This window comes from Biomphalaria glabrata, chromosome 5 (genome assembly GCF_947242115.1).
Source record: "Biomphalaria glabrata chromosome 5, xgBioGlab47.1, whole genome shotgun sequence".
In the NCBI taxonomy this organism is placed as follows: domain Eukaryota; kingdom Metazoa; phylum Mollusca; class Gastropoda; family Planorbidae; genus Biomphalaria; species Biomphalaria glabrata.
Genome location: NC_074715.1, coordinates 30,386,837 through 30,409,536, shown reverse-complemented (window position 1 = coordinate 30,409,536; position 22,700 = coordinate 30,386,837). Strand labels below are relative to the sequence as shown.

Below are 22,700 nucleotides of genomic sequence, written 5' to 3'. Positions count from 1 at the left end.
ATAAATATTTATAGATTTGCCTCCATTCTGAGAATCCCCCCATACACTTCATTCGACTTAAAGAGTAACAAAACTACTTTTCTACACAGTTCTCTTTAATGACCATAGATGAGCAATAAGGATTTTGTATGAGCCAAAGAAAACATCATAAACATGGTAAACATTAAATGTTTTTACAATCAATCATTTAGTGAACACATTTAAAAACAGGACTAACACTAATAGATTCATAATATTTTCATTCATAAGATTTGTTTGAAGTAAAAAGAAGAATGGAGTTTAATATGCTTCAAAAAAATAAAATGCTCAATAAAGTGATTTCATCAAGCAACAGGTTTGATCGGACACAAGACATACCAACAAAGCTTAGATCAAATCACTGTTTAACAAAAATCCAGTACTAGTAATAGTAAGAAATATATTTGATTTTAAATGCATAACATAAAGTTACACAGTAAATATTTCATTATTAAAATACCCAAAACATTACAATATAACCCAAAAGTTACAACAAAACATTGCAAAGTTAAAAAAAAAAAAAGCAGATTTGTAGAGCTTATACATTTGAGTTGGTTTCTATTTTCCATTGAAAGTAAAAAATGTAATGTATATTATATTATACACATATATGGAGGCATCCTGTCTCCAATCAAGATGTTTTGAAATTGGCCAATATGTACAGTATCTATGCTCTTTTGACACAGAGAAGACTATGTTGGCTCGGACATATCACTCGTCAGATGAAAGAACTCCTAAAGACATCCTCTATGCTATATTTATTTATTTATGACAAGAAACAAATATTTCTTTGACAGACAATATTAACTAAAAATGATTTGCTAATATCCCTAACCAAACACATAACACTATTCAGTTAAGTGCCATACACAGAACAATGTAAACAGTGGACAACACTGAGCTAAATTATTAATATTAAAAAAATAATAGTTAATTAAATTAATAACAGCTATAAAAATAAACATAAAATAGCTTCATTGTTTGTGTGAATAGCACACTGGATGAATGAATTGAATACCTCTTTTATCAAATATTATTTAAGTCCGACTGAATTCTGCAGATAGTCTAACATATTTAGCTTTACGGTTAGTTAAACATGAACTAGTAATAGGAACGAATGCCTTATTATTTTTACTACTAGTACTGGAGATTTAAGTGTGCCATATTGGGGATAGGTTGAAAAAATTGAATAGATCTGTTACTGAAAAATGAATTAATATTTGGAAGCACAAAGACAGTAAGATACTTAGTTAGGTTAGACCTTATTGGAATAAATAACATATATACTATTATAGGCATACAAATATCTTTGTAAATTAAAAAAAAATATGCACACAACAATTGTAATATTATTTAGAAAATAAATTTAAAAAAAAAAAGTACACAACTCTGAACCTGGCGTATAAAAATCATAATATCAAAAGGTACCCAACAAGCAAAATGTAAAAAAAAAAAATAATACATAAAAATACAGTCCACCTATGTTAATAATGTACTCAAGGTCAAAGTGGCTTTAATTATAATCTGGAATGTACATGTCAACGTTTTTTTTTTTGTCCACAATTAAAAATATTCTTTATAGATCTATATATATTTTAATTTGTAGATAACAACCTCATTTGCATTTTAGGCACAAAGAGAGCAAGAAACAAGTTTAAGAAAATACATATCATGGAAACAAAACATGGCAGACAAAATTCAATTAATTTAGTCTACTCATTCTTATTTTGAGAATGTGAATGTTATACTACACAAAAGACTGTGTCTAATTTTAACATAGATGTTCTAATGAACAAATCATTGTAGAACAAAATCTTTGGTCTTGAATTAATTTGCCTTTTTAGTTATTTAAAGTTTGTTAAAATTCAAAGTACCTTGTGCCCACTTTTGTTAGCTAATGGTGTTATGTAAATTTAAATATTATCATTGTGTAAAAAAAAAAAAAGGTTAAAAAATAAAAAAAATTTTTTACAACATGAGCTTGTGAGTACAAAACTAAAATCTTAAAATTATAGCGGAGCAATAGAGCACTAAATTATGATGGACAGAGGAATTTTACATGAAAAGTTTGAAGGCTATTGGAAATTGTGCTAACCAAATAATACCCACATAACTATTGATTAAAACACTTGGAATAGTTGCTATGCTGTACTACACCCAAAAGTCAGAACGGGAAATTTTAGCAGATCATCAAATGTTATTGTTATAAACAATACTTAAAATAATGTTCTGATCAATATGCCGCCATCATTGCGAAATTGTACAAATTTGATACATTGGATAGTTTAGGCCTAGTTGCCACTTAATTTTGGAACCAATAAACCTAAAACATCATTATCTAAAGCACAATATGTTAAAAAAAAAATATATATAAATTATAAAAAAAAATGAAATGCTGCTCCTTTAAAACAACACCTGTACAAATTGGTACATGCTTGATATGAAAACATACAAAGTCTGAGAATCAACTCCAATTAAGAACAAAGAGCAATCACCTACTACTCGTATAGTTGAATCACTTCATCCCATTCTTCCTTTGGCCACTGGCCATTTTCAATGACATTATTAGGGCTATGTTTCCAGTCCCATTTCTTATTTGGTATCATCCACTTTGGGCCATAGTTGGCCAGGATATAAGGAGCGGCAGGGCATGGGACTCGAATCCACAAATCTAGAAATTCAGTCCAGCACAGTTTAAAAGGTGGAAAAATGTACCTGCAATAAAAGTAACATGATAAAATTAGTCTCAGTATGGACCATTTTAATAAAAAAATAAACATTCAGTAGTATGATCTACAATGGGGTATTAGAATGGCTAGAAAGTACCAATACAATATTTATTATCTATGACTAAATATATGAATAAAGACGTCTGATACAGACATTCGCGGCTGGGAAGCACTAGCTCTAGTTCGCTCCTCATGGCATAAAGCTGGGAGAGTCAGAGTCACAAGATATGAAGCGAGAAGAGTGGCCAGCATGAAAGAGCGCCCAACAAAAAGTTGAGAGAAGAAGCAGGCCTATCTGCAACTGACCAAACCTACCCATACCATGTATGCAGCCGACTTTTTAAAGCAAGTATTGGACTTTACAGTCATCTTTGAGCTCATAGGATATATATATATATATATATATATATGTAATGCAAATAAAGCTGAATGTTACAGTGACATAAAATAAAATTGGAAAATACTCCATCTTGTAGTTGTACAATAAAAAAAGAGTGGGTTTTATTAAATTTAGCCAAAGACTTTTCACAGAAAAATGGATAGCAAACATTTCAAAGTTGGTCACAGGGAACAATGAAAAAATAAAGTTTGAAACATGCAGCTTTTTTTTACTTATAACTAAAATCATTTGCCTAATTTCAATGTATATAATCAAAACATGAATGAAAGACTTAAACTAACTTGTATTTATTGCCAGTACTGGCTTGAGTTCCACCATTCCAGAAATACTCATCAGCAGTGTAGAAGAAAAAAATATCCAGCTTAATATCACCAAATAAAAATGACAGCTCCAAGCTATCAGATACCTAAAAATTAAACAACATCTTTAAGAGACTTAAATTTCTGTGGAATGCAACTAAATAAAAGATGTTAATGAATCAAACCAATGCTTAATGTTATTTGTATATCTAACCTTTCCAAATTTATGAATCAATGCCAGACCATTACTCTCTAAGAGTCCTATTAAATCTTCTCTGTAATCTGTTATAAAAATGCCAATGTCTACATCTGTTGTGTGGGAAATTAAATCACACTGTCGAAACCAACCTAAGAATGGACAAACAAAGAAGTAAATTAGTACTGTCTAAACAATATTAATAAAGCACAAATTAGCAAGGACCAAAAAATGAAATAAAAATTAACATTAATTTGGTTAAAAGTACGTAACTGCCATAAAATTATTTATTTGTTAATATACAAAAATATATCTAAATTTATTTTTATTATATTTAGCAAATGTTAATAGTACTATAAAAACATCGACTTGTTAAAGGGTCATTGTTGTATAAAAAAAAAAAGAATCCTACCAAGACAAGTTCCACTACTTAGCCAAAAAGGAACTCCAACAGAATCTAAAATCTGTTTGGCTAAAAGTATCAATTGTCTAGCTTTTCTCTTGAAGAGTTCCACTTGCTTTGATTGGTCCAGACGGTATTCATTATAAAAGAAGTATGCTCTGGTGTAGTTGCACTCCACAAATTCAGATGTCTCTATTTCTTTCAAAAATCTAAATGTGTCGTTTGGAAACTGAATTTTTACTCCATCTATATAAACAGCCCTTAGATCTATTCTGAAAAAAACAACAAATAAATAGTTATTTCAAAGACACTATTTTGACATAAAAACAAAAGATTAAAACTTAACATTGATAAAACAAGCGGTGATGGGGGTCGATTCCCAATGACAGCATTGGACCAAACCAGTTGCAATGACTGAAAGATAGAAAGCCTTTTAATGCAAAGAAACCAAACCTAATTGGCACATGGAATATACAGAATTCTATAGAGACAGCTTGTTGTCCAATGCGCAGAATAGCGCTGGAGGATCACACTTAAGAATAAATTTATAAGATACTTACAAACTGTAGGATCCAGCAGTGGAGAAAAATGGAGACCCAGATAGACTGAAAGGAGGTTTATGTAACCTGTCCTCTCCAGCTGAATGCCATATGTACTCTCCTCGCTTGTAGAAGACCACCAGGTGTATCAACATAGGAGTGTGGCCTTGGATTGGTACCCACAGCATATAGTGGGTGGTAATCACTCTGTAAGTTCTGCGGTAGATAGTTAGTCCTCTGGGATCAGGATCATTCTTCTCCCAAAATTCATAATTTTCATGAGACATAGAAGAGACAAGCAAATGCTAAATAAAAATAAATAAGAACAAGTTAGTTGACGTTTTTAATATTAAAGAAAAATTAAGCTTGTAAGTATAACTATTTGCATGTTATGTTTGATTGGTCTACATTTGTTTGCCTATAAACAAATGTAGCTTGATGATTATTAACTCACAAATTATAGGTTTACAGAACAAAGATATATGTTATGCAAAAATTACAAGCATGCTTTCTCAAATGAATATTGGTTAATTTTAGTTGTAAATAAATAGTTATTTAAATTATGTAGTTAATTGGTTTCCTCAAGCTTATTAAGCAAACTGTTTGATGGGATAATGGTATTTGAAATAGCAGAATTTTTAATATGAGTGTTTTTAATCAGAGTAATTTATTAGGTAATGTCAAGCATTATTGAGATTTGGCTTAGTTTTTGCATGCATTACTGTAATTTTTGCAATTATCCCCTCAATTACATTTTTATTTACTATACAACTTCATAACTACATTTCAGTTAATGCTTACTAAAAGATCCATCCCAGGTTCAATAACTCCAAAAGTGACTGATCTCTGATAATCTTGATTCCAAAGCTCCACTCTTCTTCTGTTACCTTCTCGAACAGCTCGCAGCAAGCTGGGTTCTATAACAAACACTGGAATCCCAGAATGTTCACATTTGCTGAGAAAAAGTTTGACCGCTTCCTGTTGATTTAAATGACATAGATAAAAGAAAAAAAAATGTAATGCTTTATAAAAGCTTTACAAATAAAATTCTAATATTGAACGTTGTAAAAAGAATCTATAATAGAATCTATCTACTTACCCATGGTACCCTTTCTTCAATAGGAGTTGTTGAGCTTAGATTGTCATAAAAGTACTGCAGTAAAAATAAAATTAATTAAACACTTTTACAACTACATGATTTTAGTTCTTAAATACAACTAGTCGACTGGCGGCCTTAGGCCACTGCAACGTATGCGACCGTAGTGGGCCATGCACTTTCATAGGACCCGCACTAATTTAAGGTGTATCTTCTTCTTCTTAAACTGTCAGGTAGGGTTGAGCCTTCGTCTCTTGGAACTCTAGGCCAGCAAAAGTGAACAAGAGCTCCCTCTTACCGGCCTGAATGAGAACAGTGTACACTGTTCTGTCTGATGGGTGGGTCAGACTGCGTACACTAAGACCCCCGCCATTTTCCTTTTTTATACCAGGCTAACTGTGCAGGACACACCATTTATGTAACTGCCCCTTGAGGAACAGCGCCTGGATTATGACAAGGTTGTGGGAGCTTTTTAACAACTCAGCACAGTGCAATGAGGATGCTCTCGCACCCCCTTAGGCAAAGGAGTCTTGTTTTGCTACCCTATAGCCTAATTGTTTCCTCTTACGATCGTTTCCACCTGGGCGCCACTATGAGGCAGGGTAGCATGCCTGGGATTCAAGGTGTATAAATTAAATTAAACCATTTTATAACTTAAAACAGATATCCCGCACCCTCCTGTTGATTTACCAGGAGCTCTTGGAAATCTCCCTAAATTGCAAAATATACGAAAAAGTCCTTAAAATATACGGATATATATAGAAAAAAATTGTCATTTTGGGGTGTCATTCAATATGGAAAACGCCAATCCTTTGCGCAATAAATAAAAACGGCATTATGCATTATGTAATCTGGTGAAAGAAGCTTCTCGCACCTCAAACTAATGAAGAATTACTTGAGGTCAACAATTCTCAAAGATAGATTGAAACATTTGATAATTCTTGCTATTGAGCATGATCTATGTAGGAAACAGAATTATTATGATATACTGCATGACTTTGCTACACGCAAGGCTCGTAAATTATTCTGTACGTAGTAAAGAATGAATAAAATGCATAGACGAATTTATTTTCTAATACAAACTCTTAAATTTCCCTTATAGTCCGCTTCCCTACCCAAACATGGCCCCGCGAAATCCATTTCGCATAACCCCACAATGGTTAAGTCCGGCACTGCTATTTAGTGACGGGTAAATATACATAGTAGATTACTTGTTCTCTTTCCATGACTTCTTGGTCACAATGGTTAAGTCCAGCGCTGCTATTTAGTGTTTGTAAAATGTTTGTTTGTAAAATGTTTTACATGTTTTGGATGTTCCTTCAGAGTTGAAGATAGTTTACTTCCTAGTCCAAACCTCCCGCGGGACGAAGGGGGATGGGAGAGGGCAGGGTTTGAACCTGGGACTATCGATAAATCCAAACGACAGTCTAGCGCGCAAACCGCACGATCAGGCAGCCATCGTAGTGACGGGTGAATACTACTTGTTCTCCTCCCCCCCTCTCTTGTTTTTCTCGTGGGGTAACTAGTCTGCAGAAATAAAAGAGTGATCTTTCTTTTACTTCTTGCTTGCGTGTCCAAACTCTTGAGCCATGAAGAGAAATATATATATAGATATTGTTCTTTAATCTAATTTCTTGAAAAATGCTTTAGAAAATATACTATTATACTTCATAAATTTTGAATTTTGCAGCAAATAATGTTTGTAACATGTTCTTACTAAATTTCCATTGACATGCTAACTAATTCATTATACCTTTATTCCATAATACTGTAGAACTAAGAAGATCAGGCTAAGTGGGATAATAAGTATGAAATTCTGTGAACGGAGCATTGTAGGAGTGGTGGTGTTTCATCTAGAATACCATAAACCAAAGTATTTGAGAGGCAACTGTAACAAAAGAAAGGTTCATGTGTACAAGCAAGTAGAGCACCATAAATTGTACTACTTTGATCATCTAAATAGATCTAGAGTTATCTAAGAAATAGTAGTCTTTGAAAGACAACTATAACAAAATTATTTATTAAATTTTGATCACACTTCAATGCTATCTATATATGATACATTTAAGTAGATCAAGAGTCGCCTAAGAGTTAGTAGTTTTTTTATTTATTTTCTTTTAATTTTATTTAATTCAATCAAAATGTAGATCTACTATCAAGTTATATTAAAAGTACGATCAAGTGCAAGAGTTTCTTCTTGCAGTGATATGCTTTCATTCCATTTGAAAATACATTTTTTTTTCTTTCTTTTTTGTCTATATCTATCATGTCCTGCATGCTCTATGTCTTGTTTATTAGTTGCAATTCTTACTAAGTTGCCAAAACATTTTAATCTTTATTTTAACTTAAGTTTTAATTGGTATGACATTAACATTTTAATATTGTAGTTTTCCTTATAATGTGAAAGAGGACATAGACGTACATTCCTTCAAAAGAGAAGATAATAATATCCAACTCCTACGCATATATATAGATCATTAACATCTATTAATTAGAAATGGGAAGTGAAACAAACCCAAACGGAACCTGAATTTTAAAACTGATTGGTACAAATTGAATGAACTGTCGTAACCATTAACTGAATTAAGATTTTGCGATATTCTTGTAAGAAAAAACAACAACTTAGTTTTCAGTGAGATTATTTAATTTTTTTTAATTCCACTCTTTCTTGAGCTGGCCATGTCTTTGATATCGTGTATAGATGCATCTTTCCTGCATCATTTTGGGTTGTCTTCTTTTGGTATCAATGCAAAGAGTGCAATATCTAAGCATTTGTGCATTAATAAAATGGGATATTCGAAGAAACAAAAAGTAGACTCTGAATGTTGAAACTAGCAGGAAAAGTAAACAGATCTTTACCTTTTTTTCTGGAGCATGAAAATAAGGCTAATAAGCCAATATGTTTAATTTGTATAACATTTATTGCTGTTTCTATAGAACAGTGTTAAACAGCATTATGAAATTAACAAACAAATACATAGTGGCAATCTTAGTTTGAGATGTGAAGATGGCAAAGAAATGTCTAGAGTCTGAGATTAGAGGATTGACAAGAATATTTACCAAGAAGGGTATCACAATATAGAACTATTGCTTGAGATTCAAAATATGGTTGTAATATTACGATGAGATTGTGTTGATCAGACAATGTGTTTGTGTAAACTGATGTTAAGTTTCTTATGAGTTACAATTTTGAATGTATACAGTAGTTTACTCTTTAAAATAACTTCTGAACATTCAAACAATATCATGATGCCGGAGATACTAGATTCTAGATCTACTATCTAGATTTAGATCTACTTTAAAGTATAAACTCAAAATATATATTTTTTATTTAATTTAAATAAATACATTTAAATACAAATAACATTGATTGTCAATACATTTAGATTTTAGATTTAGATCTATCTATATTCTATATCTAGACTCTGTCTATTCTAGATCTAGAAATTGGTATTACTATTTTATGTGACCTATCATCCTATGATTTACTATGAATGATGATATAGAATATTTTTTATATATCTAGTCAATATAAATCTAGATCCCCCCCCCCCCCCCCCCAGTATGGGTATACTACAGTCTACAGTCAGACTTCATAAAATGTACAATTTGAATTTTGATACTAAACAGACTCTATAATTATTCTTTATAATAGAGACTTAAACTACTTATAGTAAGTTATAGTATAAGTATAGATATACTACATATAGTGATATTGATATAGACATAGTCAATATATTATAGAGTTCTAGTGTCAGTGAGTTTTCAGTTTAGTGACTGACTAGTCAACTAGCTAGTCACTAGACTAGAAATGACAAACTTACTTAGACTTAGAATTTTAGATCTCTAGATCTAGATCTACTTACTTTACTTGATCTAGCTCTAGTCTCTAGATTCTATATAATCTAGATCTAGATTCTAGATCTAGATCTACATCTAAAGTATACTGAGTCGTCTGAGTAATCATCAGCAATGTTATAACTCTGTTATTATATTGACATGTATGGTTAGCGGCTAGAGTCTAAGAGTGCCTATGCATAGACTCTAGCTAAGATCTAGGTCTAGAATCTATAACTACATATATATGGATCTATGGCGAATCTATTCTATGGCTATTCTATCTCTGGGGTATTTGAAAAAAACGAAAGTAGATCTATCTAATAGCGTCAACAATTCTATAATTTTGTGAATCTTTTATTTCGCATTTTTATTTCTTTCAGTCAAAAAAATGTATACATATATGCCATAGACCAGAGCAGTATGGCAAAAATAAAAGTATTATTATGTTTTAGCAATATATTAACATTGATAGTTTGGTACACATTTTCCCACACTAGATCTTCTTAGTTCTGATGAATTACTTAGCATGTTAAGTCATTTTTTTTCCTTATACTGATTCAGGCAACCCATTCCATATATAGGCCTACTCTAATGAACTCTAATGTCTTTTCGGAAGAATTTAAGGAGCACTTGTGCGACTTTGTCCTATCATAATAATTGTGCCTTCTTATAGATATAGTGTCTTTCTATTTTATTATGTTGTTTTTTTTTCACTTGTATTATAATTAAGTTATAATTCAGAGTTTTATGTATTGTTGTTACTTTACTTTTTAGTTTTCTGTCCTGAAATGTCTCTAAATTTAGTGATTATACTAATAGTGTTACTTTAGTCAAATGTGATAATATTCGTTTGTTATAAATCTCACTGTTCTATTTTACGTCTGTTCTAGTTCTTTATGTTTTCTTGAGATGATGGGTTCCCAAAAAGTCATGACTATAAAAAAAACAAAATATTTCACTAAAGTTCACTAAATTTCAGATAAATGTGAAGAAAAAAAAAAGATATGTAGAAGTTAGCACATGATTAGACTAATTTAGTTACATTCCTCGTTCCATATGCTTGGACGAATTTGTAAAAGTGCTCCTTCTTCGATCCATAGTGCCAATTGAATAGAGCATGGTAAATTTTAAGCGTTGCCTAAGCCAGCCAGGAAAACCAATGACTTAACAGAATTTAAGCCATCTTATATAGGAGGAAGGTGGGGCTAGTTGTCACAATGTTCACATTTTGATGTTTTAAACGTATTTAGAATTCATTGATTCTCACCAAACTTAACATGCCGTAACTTAAACATTCAGACAACAACTAGAGTAAATGAAATAAACTTTATCTCTTTATTTATCAGAGTTGTACAACAGAAGCGTGGTTGGGTTAAGGTTGTGACATTTTGACTCACACTGGGATAAGTTGACACAGGGCATTGGGTAAAATGTCACAGATTAAAAAATCCCCATATCTTGCTATATGTCTAAAAGAAATAGCATATTAAGTCAAGACTTTGCGGGTGTCATTGTAGTAGTTACCTTGACTGGTCGTCGTGAAAGAATGATTTATATATGGAGGTTCTGAAATGTTTTGGACCTAACAAGGAAAGCTGTAGGTTTTTCTTCAAATAATGTTTATTTTATTCTATATAATATTTATAAACTATCTGTTCACTTCTCCCAGCAATGCACCTACCTCCAGTAGGACTAGAGAACTTATTTCCTAATCTAAATGTTGCGCTCGGAGGACAGATATTTTCTGTATGTTGATGCTGGCTTAACTTTTGTAAACAGCATTATTTAAGGAGAAAGTCGCATAATACTATTTAGATAGCACCCATAAAAAAGAATCCATAAAACAAATAATTATAAATAAACAAATATTAATATTAAAATTTGTTTCAAAATGCTTAATCTTCATTGGGGCAAATTGTTACAACTGTGACCTATAACCCCAGACTGTGTGACAACTTGTCCCACAACATTTTTTCAGAACATTTATTCCAATAATTTTAACATTTTATGGAGTCGAGCTTCAAGTAAAAAAAAACAACAATTTCAATGTGTAACTAATACATAGAGACTTGAAACAGTGTAATGTTGGGCAATCCTTTCAACATTATAAGTGTTTTACAACAAAATTACGCAAAAATAAAATTCCACTTTCCTAACAGTCAATTAAACCAATGAAGCCTGATAGGCTTAAGATATGATAAGGTATCGACTTCATTTATAACTATCTGTATATGTTTCCGTAACCATCTCAAAAGTAGTTTCGCATTTTTTTTTATAGCGCATCAAGTTATACCGATATAGTATTTGTGACAACTTACCCAGTGACTTTCACCTTTCCCCTAAAAGGCTCTTATATAGGCCTACAGACGTTACGTAAAAAAAGACATGCACAACTAGATGCATGACGCGTAGGACGTAATCATCTTCTTTTTTGAAGTAACCTATACTGTAATAAAGATAGTCTTCAGATTTGTAGCGGGTGCGAATCAAGAAAATGTAAGAAAATGGTGAATAGTGGGATGGAGAACATTAAAAAAAAAAAAAAGAACAATTTAAGGGGCGTAAGCATTGAAGTAGGTGATTAGCATTTTTAAAGATTTTCGACAAATACAAATATATTTCGCCCCCCCCCCCGGACCTGATGTTTATACATTTAGATTTTTTTTTTTGGGGGGGGGGAGGGGTGTATGCATTTGTTATGATTTGTTACAGTTAAGGGGGAGGGGTATGATTAAGATTTGTTACGTAAGAAAAAATATTCAAACAAATTACAAAACTTTTTTTGATCAGTTTGTCATTTTAACTCTCGTGTTTATGTTTGTTATGTTATTACAGTACCTGAAATGAGCCTACATTATGTTTGTTAAATTATTATTATATTAACAGGTACAGATTCGAGGTTCTTTGACTTTCGCAGGTGCGGCTTTCACTTGATGTTTGTTGGTGTTACCTAATCTCTCAACGTTTCCTTATAGACAGACTGTTATTTTATTTATTAATGTTAATGTTTTCGTATATCTTTAAAATGTCCGTCATTCAGGAATTGGAATTTGGCAGCTGCATAAGAAAGAACTCGATGCTTGAGACGATATCGTGGTCGCTGCTTCGACTTAATGACGGTAGTCGCTGATGCCAGCCACTTAACACAAATGGAGGTTGTGGCGATCACTGTAGATTCCAGGGTTGTTGTTCCAAGACGCTGAGTCAGCGGACCTTTTCCATGGATGTCTCGTGACACAGTTGTAGGCCCACTGGTAGCCATGGTTTCAGGCCCATAGTCTTTCTTAGCCTCATCTGTAAGGTATGCCCATGAAGCATCCTTGTAATGTTCATCCACCGCTACATCAGGTTTCGCTGGAATTAATTCACAACCGTTCAAGTCACTCTCACTGATGTGGGCAGAAGTACACATTTCTGTCAAGTTCAGATCTTGTAGCTGGGTTTCTTGGCATGGGCACTGTCCCCGCAGGACGCCGCATATACAGTTCAAGTCAATCGCCTGGATGCAGCTGCCTAGCATCAAGTTCTTTCTTATGCAGCTGCTAAAGTCCAATTCGTTGTTTCTGTCTCGGCCATTGTTGGGGCCCGTATTCGTAATTTCACCCGACGACATCCAAGGCAAGGAATCAGAAACGGTCTTCAGACTTTCATGGTTTGAATTCTCGCCAAAGGTACTCACAGATAAACAGAGGTCTTTAAGGTGCACAGCAGAAAGCTTGGACGCAGACCCAACGTTGTCTTGATCTGTCCGGCTCACCGAGATACTGGTAACAGGTGAAACAGGAACAAACACTTCAGGCACATAACAGACTTCTCTTGTTTCTTCATTTGTTTCTTTCCTTTCGATTTGAAACATACAGTTCAGATCGTCGAAGCAATCGTCGTCACGTTTCTCGCCTTGAAAGTCACCCCCGACAGACTTGCCCACAACACAGTCACAGTCGGCGCTCCAATCCCCAGCGCCTCCATCACCACTGTTTGTGCAGCCACAGTCCTGACCAGGCAACTGCTCCTTCCCTAACGAGTTTATTCCTCCTTTTGCTTGCGACACAATGTTATCACTTTGGTCTATTTGGCCTTCTACTGGCAACACACTTTCATCTACTTTGTTCCACATCATGCTCCTCATCTTATTCCTAATCATGTTCAATTGTTCCTTAAATGCATCCCCACAGTCTTGGATCTTGCCAATTACATCAACAATCCCAGGCTCAATTTCAAATTGATAGGTCTCCGGATCTTCCTCTTCATCGATCAGAGCTTGCCGCAGACGAGCCGTGAGCGTTTCCCTGCTACCGACAGGTTTTAAACCTCGGTCTCGAAGCTCTTGTCTTAGCTCTTTAATTAAGAGCTGATGTAATAGCTTCAGCGATGCCATAGAGATCTAATCCTACCTCCTCTCGTTGAGTTGCCTATAAATCCCACTTCTGACACCAATTGTAATAACTAAAGTGAGGCAACGCAACGAGGACATAGACGTTTATTTACATAGAGATATGACAAACACAAAGGGCATCTGCCTTGAGTAGAGCATCTCCATATTGGCTCTCTACTTGGGCGGAAATCGTTCGTCTCTTATGTCAACATCCGACTTGTCTAGTCACAGACAGTGCGCACCCTCTTTCTGCACTATCCTAAATGGCGGTGCGCATGGCAAAGTCATAACAATACACTAGAGTAGTATTGTTTCTGGAGTTAGTGGAATACAAAGGTCATTAGATCTCTTCTATACAAAAAGGTCCTTCGATGGGAAGTTTTACCGAAACTTCATTACGTAAATTTAGAGTGTGTGTGTGTATATATATATGTTAAGAAATTTCTACCCCCCCCCCCCCCCCCAACCTTTTTTTTTTCAAAAAAAAAAATAATTCCTATCTATAATGTTAAATTGTTATTTGGGATAATAACATAATTATATCAATTGTGGTAAAAAAAATGAAATTGGATACAACATTCTGCAATAATCTGCAAGCACATTAATTGTTCTAGATCTCACTAGCTGCACTATAATGAAATGCCTATATCTAGTAGATATGCGCAGTTACATAATTAAGTTTTTTCGGATTGACACTCTGCGCATGCGCAACAAAAGTAACTACATCCTCGATCGTCTATGTCAGGTTTGTAATGTACTATTGGCAATTGGTCTGAAAGCCTAGGCCTAGATCTAGACCTATATAGATCGAGTAGATCTATATTTAGTGTGGATCTAAAAACGTTACATGTTGTTGTTTTTTTTTTAATTTAAGAATAATAGATCTATTAATATATTAACATGATATTACCTCATAAGTTATATAAATATAGGCTATATAGATCTAGGTCTCCTAGAATTTTCTTTCTATGGCTCTATGGCCTTCAATAATAATGACTTGGAGATGGAGCTATTTATAGCCATGCAGTAGCTGTCACTGTCAGCGGTTACGTAGTGTTTCGGTATATTCAGGCAGGCTTAGATCTGTAACTAGATCTATTGTAAGTTTTATAAGCATGTTCCATATTGTATTCTATTAGTAGGCCTACTGAAATTATTATGATGATAGTGAGTAGAATATAGTCTTAATTTTTGCGCAGGCTCAAATAGACTCGTACAAGAGGCCTTATAGAAAAAAGAATGTAAGGCTTGACTTCGAGTCAGAAGATTAATGAAGAACGCTGGATTTCTCGTGGCTACACAGCCCCAAACTCTACCTACATATTTTGTCACATCCAGCGCAGACATAAATATTTTCCGCCGGTGGTCGATTTAGATTTTCTTTCGCCGTCTACGTCTGTCCTTGGCAGTGGATTTTCTTATGGCCTTAAATATGTATCCCACAGCCTTTGTAAGTGATCTCCAGCTGTCTCGTTCCGAAGCCGCCTGCAGCCAACTGTTCTTTTCTATGTTAGTTACAGCCAGTTGTCGCTTAAGCTGGTATATAAAGCGTTTCCGTTGGCCAGCTCACAAACAGCTCACTAAAAGAAGTGGTTCATCACGTTAAAGAGGTGTTCATTACGTTGATGTTTGGGACTCAGTAGATTGTACTGAGTAACTTATTTATGGAACATAACTTTTCCTGAGGTTTATAGATAAACCAAAAGAGGTGGCAGCATATGCAAATTTGTTGAATGCGAGCTGGACATCATGTTCATTGTGAATTATGCTCTCTACATTTTTCTTGAAATTGTCGCAAAACAAATATCATGTCAGATGTACCTCTACCGGCTCTAAAGCCAGACTGGCTCTCAAATAGCGCTTCGTCCTTTAAAGAGATGATTAGTCGATCAAGCAAGATTGTGCAAAGATCTTAACTTCCTGCTACAGACAAAAGCGTAATGCCTCGATAGTTGGAGCAGTTAGACTTGTCACCCTTTTTGTATAGGGATATGATAACGTCATCTCGAAGTTCAGGCGGGACCACGCACTTCTCCCAGCATACAGCGAATAAGTCTGTTAGCCTCTCCGTTAGGGCGACACCTCTCATTTGATATATTTCAGCCAAATAAAAAGTCATATGTAAAAAGGAGAATAAATTGTGAATATCTTTGCCCTTTTCTAACTGCTCCACGGGAGAAACAAAAGCTTAAAAGTAAATTCACAATTCTAAAATTATGTGTAAGAGCAAAAAAGAGGGTTCCAGCAAAAAAAAAAACAAAAAAAAAAAATTCAAGAGCCTATCAAATATTAAAATTTTTAATTGAGAAACCGACAGTAGTCAGAGATTTTATGGGGTGGGGGAGGGGGAGAAGTGATCCTATAACTCACTGGGGAGGGGGAGAAGTGATCCTCTAACTCATTGGGGAGGGGGAGAAGTGATCCTATAACTCACTGGGGAGGGGGAGAAGTGATCCTATAACTAGATGGGGAGGGGGAGAAGTGATCCTATAACTCACTGGGGTGTCTTATAAAGCGGGCCGTTCCTATTCAAATGTGGACCGTTTTATTGGGAGTGAGAAAAGTGAGTGTTCTCATTCAAATTAAACAATATATAGCTTGGGGTCAAATGTGCGGGCGTAGCAGGTAGTTAAGGCTTGTATATTGTAATAAGGTTACCAGACGTCCGGAAAAGGAGGCCATATCTTTCTTTTTGGAGTCGTGTCCTCCGTCCGGCAGCATCAGCTTAAAATGTACAAATGTCCGGCTTTTTCACAACATTATCCATCAATCGGGTTTTATTCCTTTATATCTTCTGAATTCATTGCACAAACTCACCAAGAGACAGCAAATAAGATGACAATTTTGTTGACAACCTCCTTATTGAACAGGTGTTAGTTTGTTCAAGAATGTTTTTAAAAAAATTAGTTACTCAAAATTCACCAAGACCTTAAATTTTTTTTTATTCCTTGGCTTTTTGCTTCTTCGCGTGCAGTGGGCACTAGAGGGAAATAGATCCTCCAATGAGAGTCAGTTTTCTCACAATGTACTCGTACTACTATCTGAACAAACAAATATTGTTCATGGAGTTTCACAAGTACGTTTTTACTAATGATGTACAATTGGGAAAAGGTGTCTGAGAAATACACTACTAAATAGAGTCAAGTTCTACAGCCTTTGATTGCAGAATTGTTTCATTAAATACAGATCTAGCTTTTAAAGTCTTCTTGTCTTGTTTGGTGTGTGTTCTCCTTAGTAAAGCTTTGTCCTCCTTTTTGTTCTCCTATGGGTGTGCTTGTGTCTGGTAACCCTATATTTGTAGTCCTGATTATTTATAAATAGTAAATAATATATATATATATATATATATATATATATATATATATATATATATATATATATATATATATATATATATATATATATATATATATATCTATATTATAAAGTAGAATGTGAGGAGTATGTATGTATGTATGTATGTTACTTATAGACATCAAAACCGCTTGACCAATCTTGATAAAACTAGGCAGGAATGTTCCTTGGGTACCAACTTAGACCTTAGTGAATGTATTGTAGCCCTAAAACAAATGTAAGACCCTCAAAAAAAATAAAGTTGTCCGACTCTATTACAGCTATAGTATTTTATGGATCTAGGCCATGTCTACAATGTTGACATGAGAAAAGATGGAAAGGATTTAGACCTAGATCTAATTTTAAGAAATACACTTTGCGCAGATAGTTTTTTACTTTGACACATGAAAAGACAAAAGAAGATCCATTGATTTCATTATATAATAAAATTAACCTTCAATTTTGTGTTTCAAAAGCATTTTTTACATTAATTAGTTCCTTATATCTGTGATTACAGATTTCCTGACGAACATTCTTTCATTAGACAATTCAGTAATGAATCGCGTACTAAATATTAATTCGTTTAATTGTTTACTTTATAATCCCATCCCTAGATCTAAAACTCTAATTCAACTCTAAGATGATAAAACTTCTCTTCGCACAGATAGTTTTATACTTTAACACATAAACATATTAATTTAAGTCCATTCATTTCATATTTTGATCAAATAAACATTCAAATTTGGTTTTCTAAAGCTACATTCGTTTACGAAAGCTGCGAAGCCGAGTTAAAGGCCTAGATCTATATTCATTCATGAATCGCGTGCTAAAAATTATTTCGTTTTATTGTTACTTTATAATCCCATTCCTAGATCTAAAACTCTAATTCAACACTAAGATGATAAAATTTCTCTTCGCACAGATAGTTTTATACTTTAACACATAAACATATTAATTAAAGTCCATTCACTTCATATTTTGATCAAATAAACATTCAAATTTGGTTTTCTAAAGCTACATTCGTTTACGAAAGCTGCGAAGCCGAGTTGAGATAGGCCTAGATCTATATTCATTCATGAATCGCGTACTAAAAATTATGTCGTTTAATTGTTCACTTTATAATTCCATTCATTTAGCAAAGCTATCGCTCTTTTTGTTTTTTAATAGATATGAATGTATCGGCTTCGGGTAATCCCATTTTCGCAAACCTAATTTTATTTTCGTAGCGAAAGAGAAAAAACTTGAAAGGATCATTAGTTAAGTTTAACATACATCTAAATCCAATCCACTAGATTATTCAAAAGCATTTTTTACATAAATTAGTTCCTGATATCTGTGACTACAGATTTCCTGGCGAACATTATTTCATTAGACATTACCAATGGTTACACATTAACACATCTCTCTACTGAGTCTATTCCTAGGCCTAGGTCTAAAACTCTTATTGAACTCTAAGATGATAAAACTTCTTTTCGCAAAGATAGTTTTGTGCTTTAACACATAAATATACTAATTATTGTCCATTCATTTCATATTTTAATCAAATTAACATTCAAATTTGTTTTTCTAAAGCATTTTAATACATTCGTTCGCTGTTCGCTAAAGCTGCGTAGCCGTGTTGAGATAGGCCTATATTCATTCATGAAAAAAGGTCACGCATGCACAGCACAGAATGAACTCTATAAAAGCCAATGTTTAACTCTAGATTAGTGTAGATTTAGATCTATGTCTACCTCAATATATACTTTATACTTTATACACATGAACATACAAAATTTAGTCTATTCATCTCAAATTTTAATCAAATATATGTAGGCCTACAAGCAAATGTTTTAATTTGAAAAAAAAATGGATTTAAGCCTATTAGCTATTTTGATTTCATAGCTTCATTCACACTATTTTTACATTGACACATTCCCTTTACTTATTACATTATTATTTCGTTTAATTGTTTACAAAACACTCTCAGTGACTATATCGACAGTAATGCGCAAATAAAGACCCGCGGGTCGCGGGTAACATATGTCTAGTATATATATATATATATATATATATATATATATATATATATATATATATATATATATATATATATATATATATATATATATATATATATTTCTTGTATTATATAAGATAAGATAATTTTTATTGATCCAATTAAATGGAAATTTAGCTTGACTACAATTGACAGCCTAACTACTGTACAATAACAATATAGATGCAAATACGAACAACATTCACACACGAAAACACATACACACTCATAACCAGCGCTTTATAAATTAGACTTCTATGTACTTCTCGATGACGACAGATGATCTTGTTACACTGACCGACAGTGGGATGAAGGAGTTTTTAAATCTTTCTGTTTTAGTTCTAATGGAAAGGAGACGACCACTTCGTTCAGATCTTATGTAACAGGGGTTTAATGGTTGAAGGTTATCTTTAAGAATCGTGAGTGTTTTGGAAAGCCATCGTTCATGAAATAGCTCTTCAATCAGGGCATGCGTACTTTCCCTTCTTCTATTCCAGCCATAATAAAGAACGAAAAACTATACAATTTTGATTTTTCATTCTTTAAAATATTTATAATTAATTAAACTATTCATTTTCTATGGTTATAAAGAATTTGCATAACGCACTTAACCATATAAATATAATCAACATTTAAATTATCAGAAAGACGCACAATGCTAGGGCATGTTCAGACTTATATACTTCCTTCCTAAGAGACATTAGAGCATGGAGCGAGTTGCCTAAATCAGCCAGTATAACAATTACTTTGTCGAATTTACTTCTTCAATTTTGATCGTAACTTATAAATTCCAGTACCTTTAAATGTGCACCAAAACTCTCCTGTACCTGAAATTTGCACCAAAACTCTCCTAGACCTTTAAATGTATGCACCAAAACTCTCCTAGACCTTGAAAAAACATAGCTTATCAACGCTTCCTTTATTTTGTACGCCGGATACACCAAAAATGCTGCTATTTATAGATTTTCCTTGTATTAAAATCCTCAATATTTTAATTGACACACTTCAAACTAATTTGGACTATTGATTTTGTAACAAAATACAGCCAAAAGAAAACAAAATATCTTGCTATATCATACTAAATATTTATTGCAAAAATAAACTCCTATACATTTTTTTCTTCACAGATGGAAATTGCTTAAGAGTTGTGACAAAAAAGATATAACCAGTAATCTAATTCACCTTCAGTCAAAATTCAACAATTTTTATTTAAAGAAATTCTAGAGTACGTGAGCTCAAATGCTGTCCTAACCTCTAATCCAGCAATACAAATTGATCGGCTGTCTATTTAAAAAAACAAAAGAAATGAATGCAAATAAACCATTTGCAAAAATTGTCCTGGACAAACTTGGTACCGCCCAGAGCAACAAAGACAACAACAAATTGAGTGACGTCAAAATCAACATTGAAGATCAGCCATTTTTTTGTCACAGATTCATTCTTTGCGCCTGCTCTGATTTCTTCAAAGTGTTACTACACCGCCAATGTTCTCCAAACGACAGCTTGATTTCCATGATACACATAACGCTGAAAGGAATACCCCACCAGACATTTGGATACGTTCTTGATGCAGTCTATCGAGGGGAGAACAAATTAAATGAGACTAACATGATCGAAATCTGGCACGCAGCGCACAATTTGGAAATAGATTTTCTGAAAGTCAAATGTGAAAAGTATGTTATTAAACAAATACAACTGGAGAATTATACGGCCATTTTTGAAAGCGCCATAATAATCCAATCTGACCAAGTGCTCAAAGCACTCTATGCATTTTTAGCTCAAAATTATGACCATTTCATCACGACGGACGTATTTATTTCTATGTCGAAAGAATCCTTTATTGGCGTAATTAACAATTGTGGGGAGTCTATCGTGCCTGCAGATTTATTAGTTGAGTCCATTACTAAATGGGTCACTCATATTCTGCCATCCGATGAAGCGGAAAGGCCTCCTGCTGCTGCCGAAACTAACTGTCAAGACATCAAACCTACAGGCGAAAATAAAGATGCAGATAGTAAAGGCGTGAAGGAAGCTACAGACTTAGAGAAGCCTGAACGTAAGGATGACTACAAGAACCGACCCCTTGAAGCGATATTTCAGAGGCATCACGATGAAGACAAGAAGAAGCTTTGTCAGGCAGACATAGACAGCAGGTGGAAGCACTTAGGCTTGTTGTTCAGAAGAGTCAACTTTAAACTAGTCAGTGGAGAGCGTCTGCGTGAATTGATGATGGATGATCATATAATGGCATGTGATGAAGCTCGAAGTATAGTCAACGCAGCGGCTGCCGAACGCATCGATCGACAAATACCGAAGACGACTAATAAGCCAGGTTACTGGTCTTCATTGTTCGGCTTAAGTCAAAACACTAACTAGTGAGTGTTATACTAAACTCTGTTTAATGTGTGTTTTAGCGGCCCCTCAAAGGAGAATAGCTGCTATCAATTTTTTTTGGGTCTGTCTGACCGTCCTTCCCGTTTAGATCTCATAAACTAGAAATGATATTGAGAATCCGACATCATGATATTTTAGATCTTTCAAAGCTCTAATGCAATGGCTACTTTTTTTCTTTTCTGAAAGCGAAAAATTTAATTTTTAAAATCAACTATGCAAGCAGTTTTTTTTTTCATAAAAAAAGGACACCATTTTTGTAATTATCCTATATTAATGGTAGCAAGAGCAACACAGAGACGATTCTGTAAGAGAACTACATATTTAGTATATTTGTAACAGATATATATGCAGGCGGTTTTAGATTTTCTTTCTTTAAAATTATTAATTTGTATAACTAAATTAAGTACTTTCTGACATACTAATTACTTACATTTTAAAGAAATTTTTTTTTCAGAGAGAAAAAAATCTATTTCGTATGCATATAAGTCGGATATAAGTTAAAACAACAATTAATAAGTAGTGTTTTATAATGTATATATTTACACGTGAAGAGGCAGACAATGATAATCATATGTCAGAGCTTTGAATGAGTGATTGTCCCTTTACAAAACAATTACATCAATTAGATGATCACTCACATTTAACTATATTTTTATAAATATCAGTTCATTGAATACATTTGAATATTAACAATGTAATAATAATAACCTTAATATATCTCCGTATCCTTTGATATCTAACCAACTAACAACTGCAAATATTGAAACCTGCCTTTTTACATCCATGAGCGTATCACTCTAGTCCATTTGATTTATTTTCATTTGCACTGTTGTCTGTAATTGAAACAATTAGGTCTGGGTTTTATTTATTATAGTTTTGTTTTTGTAAAGACTTGTTTTTAATTAAAAATCAATAAAGTTAATGACAATCTTGAAAAGCATTTTTTAGATTTTCTTTAATGTTTTTGGTGAACACAAGAAATGTGAATATTAAAAAAAAAAGTTGATTGAAAATGCACAACTAGTACTGGTATATTGTAT

The 22,700-nt window shown here is 33.5% G+C and overlaps 2 protein-coding genes across 7 annotated transcripts; one reads left to right on the top strand and one right to left on the bottom strand.

Moving 5' to 3' along the window:
• Positions 1-77: 77 nt before the first annotated feature.
• On the bottom strand, positions 78-14,883 carry LOC106065058 (ribitol-5-phosphate transferase FKTN-like). 3 transcript variants are annotated; one of them, XM_056028938.1, is made up of 9 exons: positions 14,806-14,883; positions 7,434-7,568; positions 5,684-5,737; positions 5,386-5,562; positions 4,606-4,889; positions 4,055-4,317; positions 3,661-3,794; positions 3,429-3,553; positions 78-2,733 (listed from the first exon to the last, which is right to left on the bottom strand). In XM_056028938.1, the coding sequence occupies exons 2-9, from the start codon at positions 7,509-7,511 to the stop codon at positions 2,517-2,519; spliced, it is 1,332 nt and encodes a 443-aa protein (XP_055884913.1). In that variant the 5' UTR covers positions 7,512-7,568; positions 14,806-14,883; the 3' UTR covers positions 78-2,516. The 3 variants fall into 3 exon arrangements, with proteins under 3 accessions (XP_055884913.1, XP_055884912.1, XP_055884910.1); XM_056028937.1 differs by lacking the exon at positions 14,806-14,883 and adding an exon at positions 11,045-11,430; XM_056028935.1 differs by lacking the exon at positions 14,806-14,883 and adding an exon at positions 9,547-9,841.
• On the top strand, positions 14,576-22,600 carry LOC106065057 (kelch-like protein 41b). Of its 4 annotated transcripts, none has more exons than XM_056028941.1 (2): positions 14,576-14,640; positions 20,394-22,600. In XM_056028941.1, the coding sequence occupies exon 2, from the start codon at positions 20,572-20,574 to the stop codon at positions 21,640-21,642; it is 1,071 nt and encodes a 356-aa protein (XP_055884916.1). In that variant the 5' UTR covers positions 14,576-14,640; positions 20,394-20,571; the 3' UTR covers positions 21,643-22,600. The 4 variants fall into 4 exon arrangements, with proteins under 4 accessions (XP_055884916.1, XP_055884914.1, XP_055884917.1 ...); XM_056028939.1 differs by having other exon boundaries at positions 14,631-14,737; XM_056028942.1 differs by lacking the exon at positions 14,576-14,640 and adding an exon at positions 14,655-14,744.
• Positions 22,601-22,700: the final 100 nt, after the last annotated feature.

Coding starts and splice junctions, on each gene's coding strand:
- LOC106065058 (XM_056028938.1), bottom strand. CDS start 7,511: ATGCTCCGTTCACAGAATTTCATACTTATTATCCCACTTAGCCTGATC. Junction 5,738..7,433: donor TACAGTATTATGGAATAAAG/GTATAATGAATT, acceptor TTTTTACTGCAG/TACTTTTATGACAATCTAAG. Junction 4,890..5,385: donor AACCTGGGATGGATCTTTTA/GTAAGCATTAAC, acceptor ATTTTTATTTAG/CATTTGCTTGTCTCTTCTAT.
- LOC106065057 (XM_056028941.1), top strand. CDS start 20,572: ATGAATGCAAATAAACCATTTGCAAAAATTGTCCTGGACAAACTTGGT.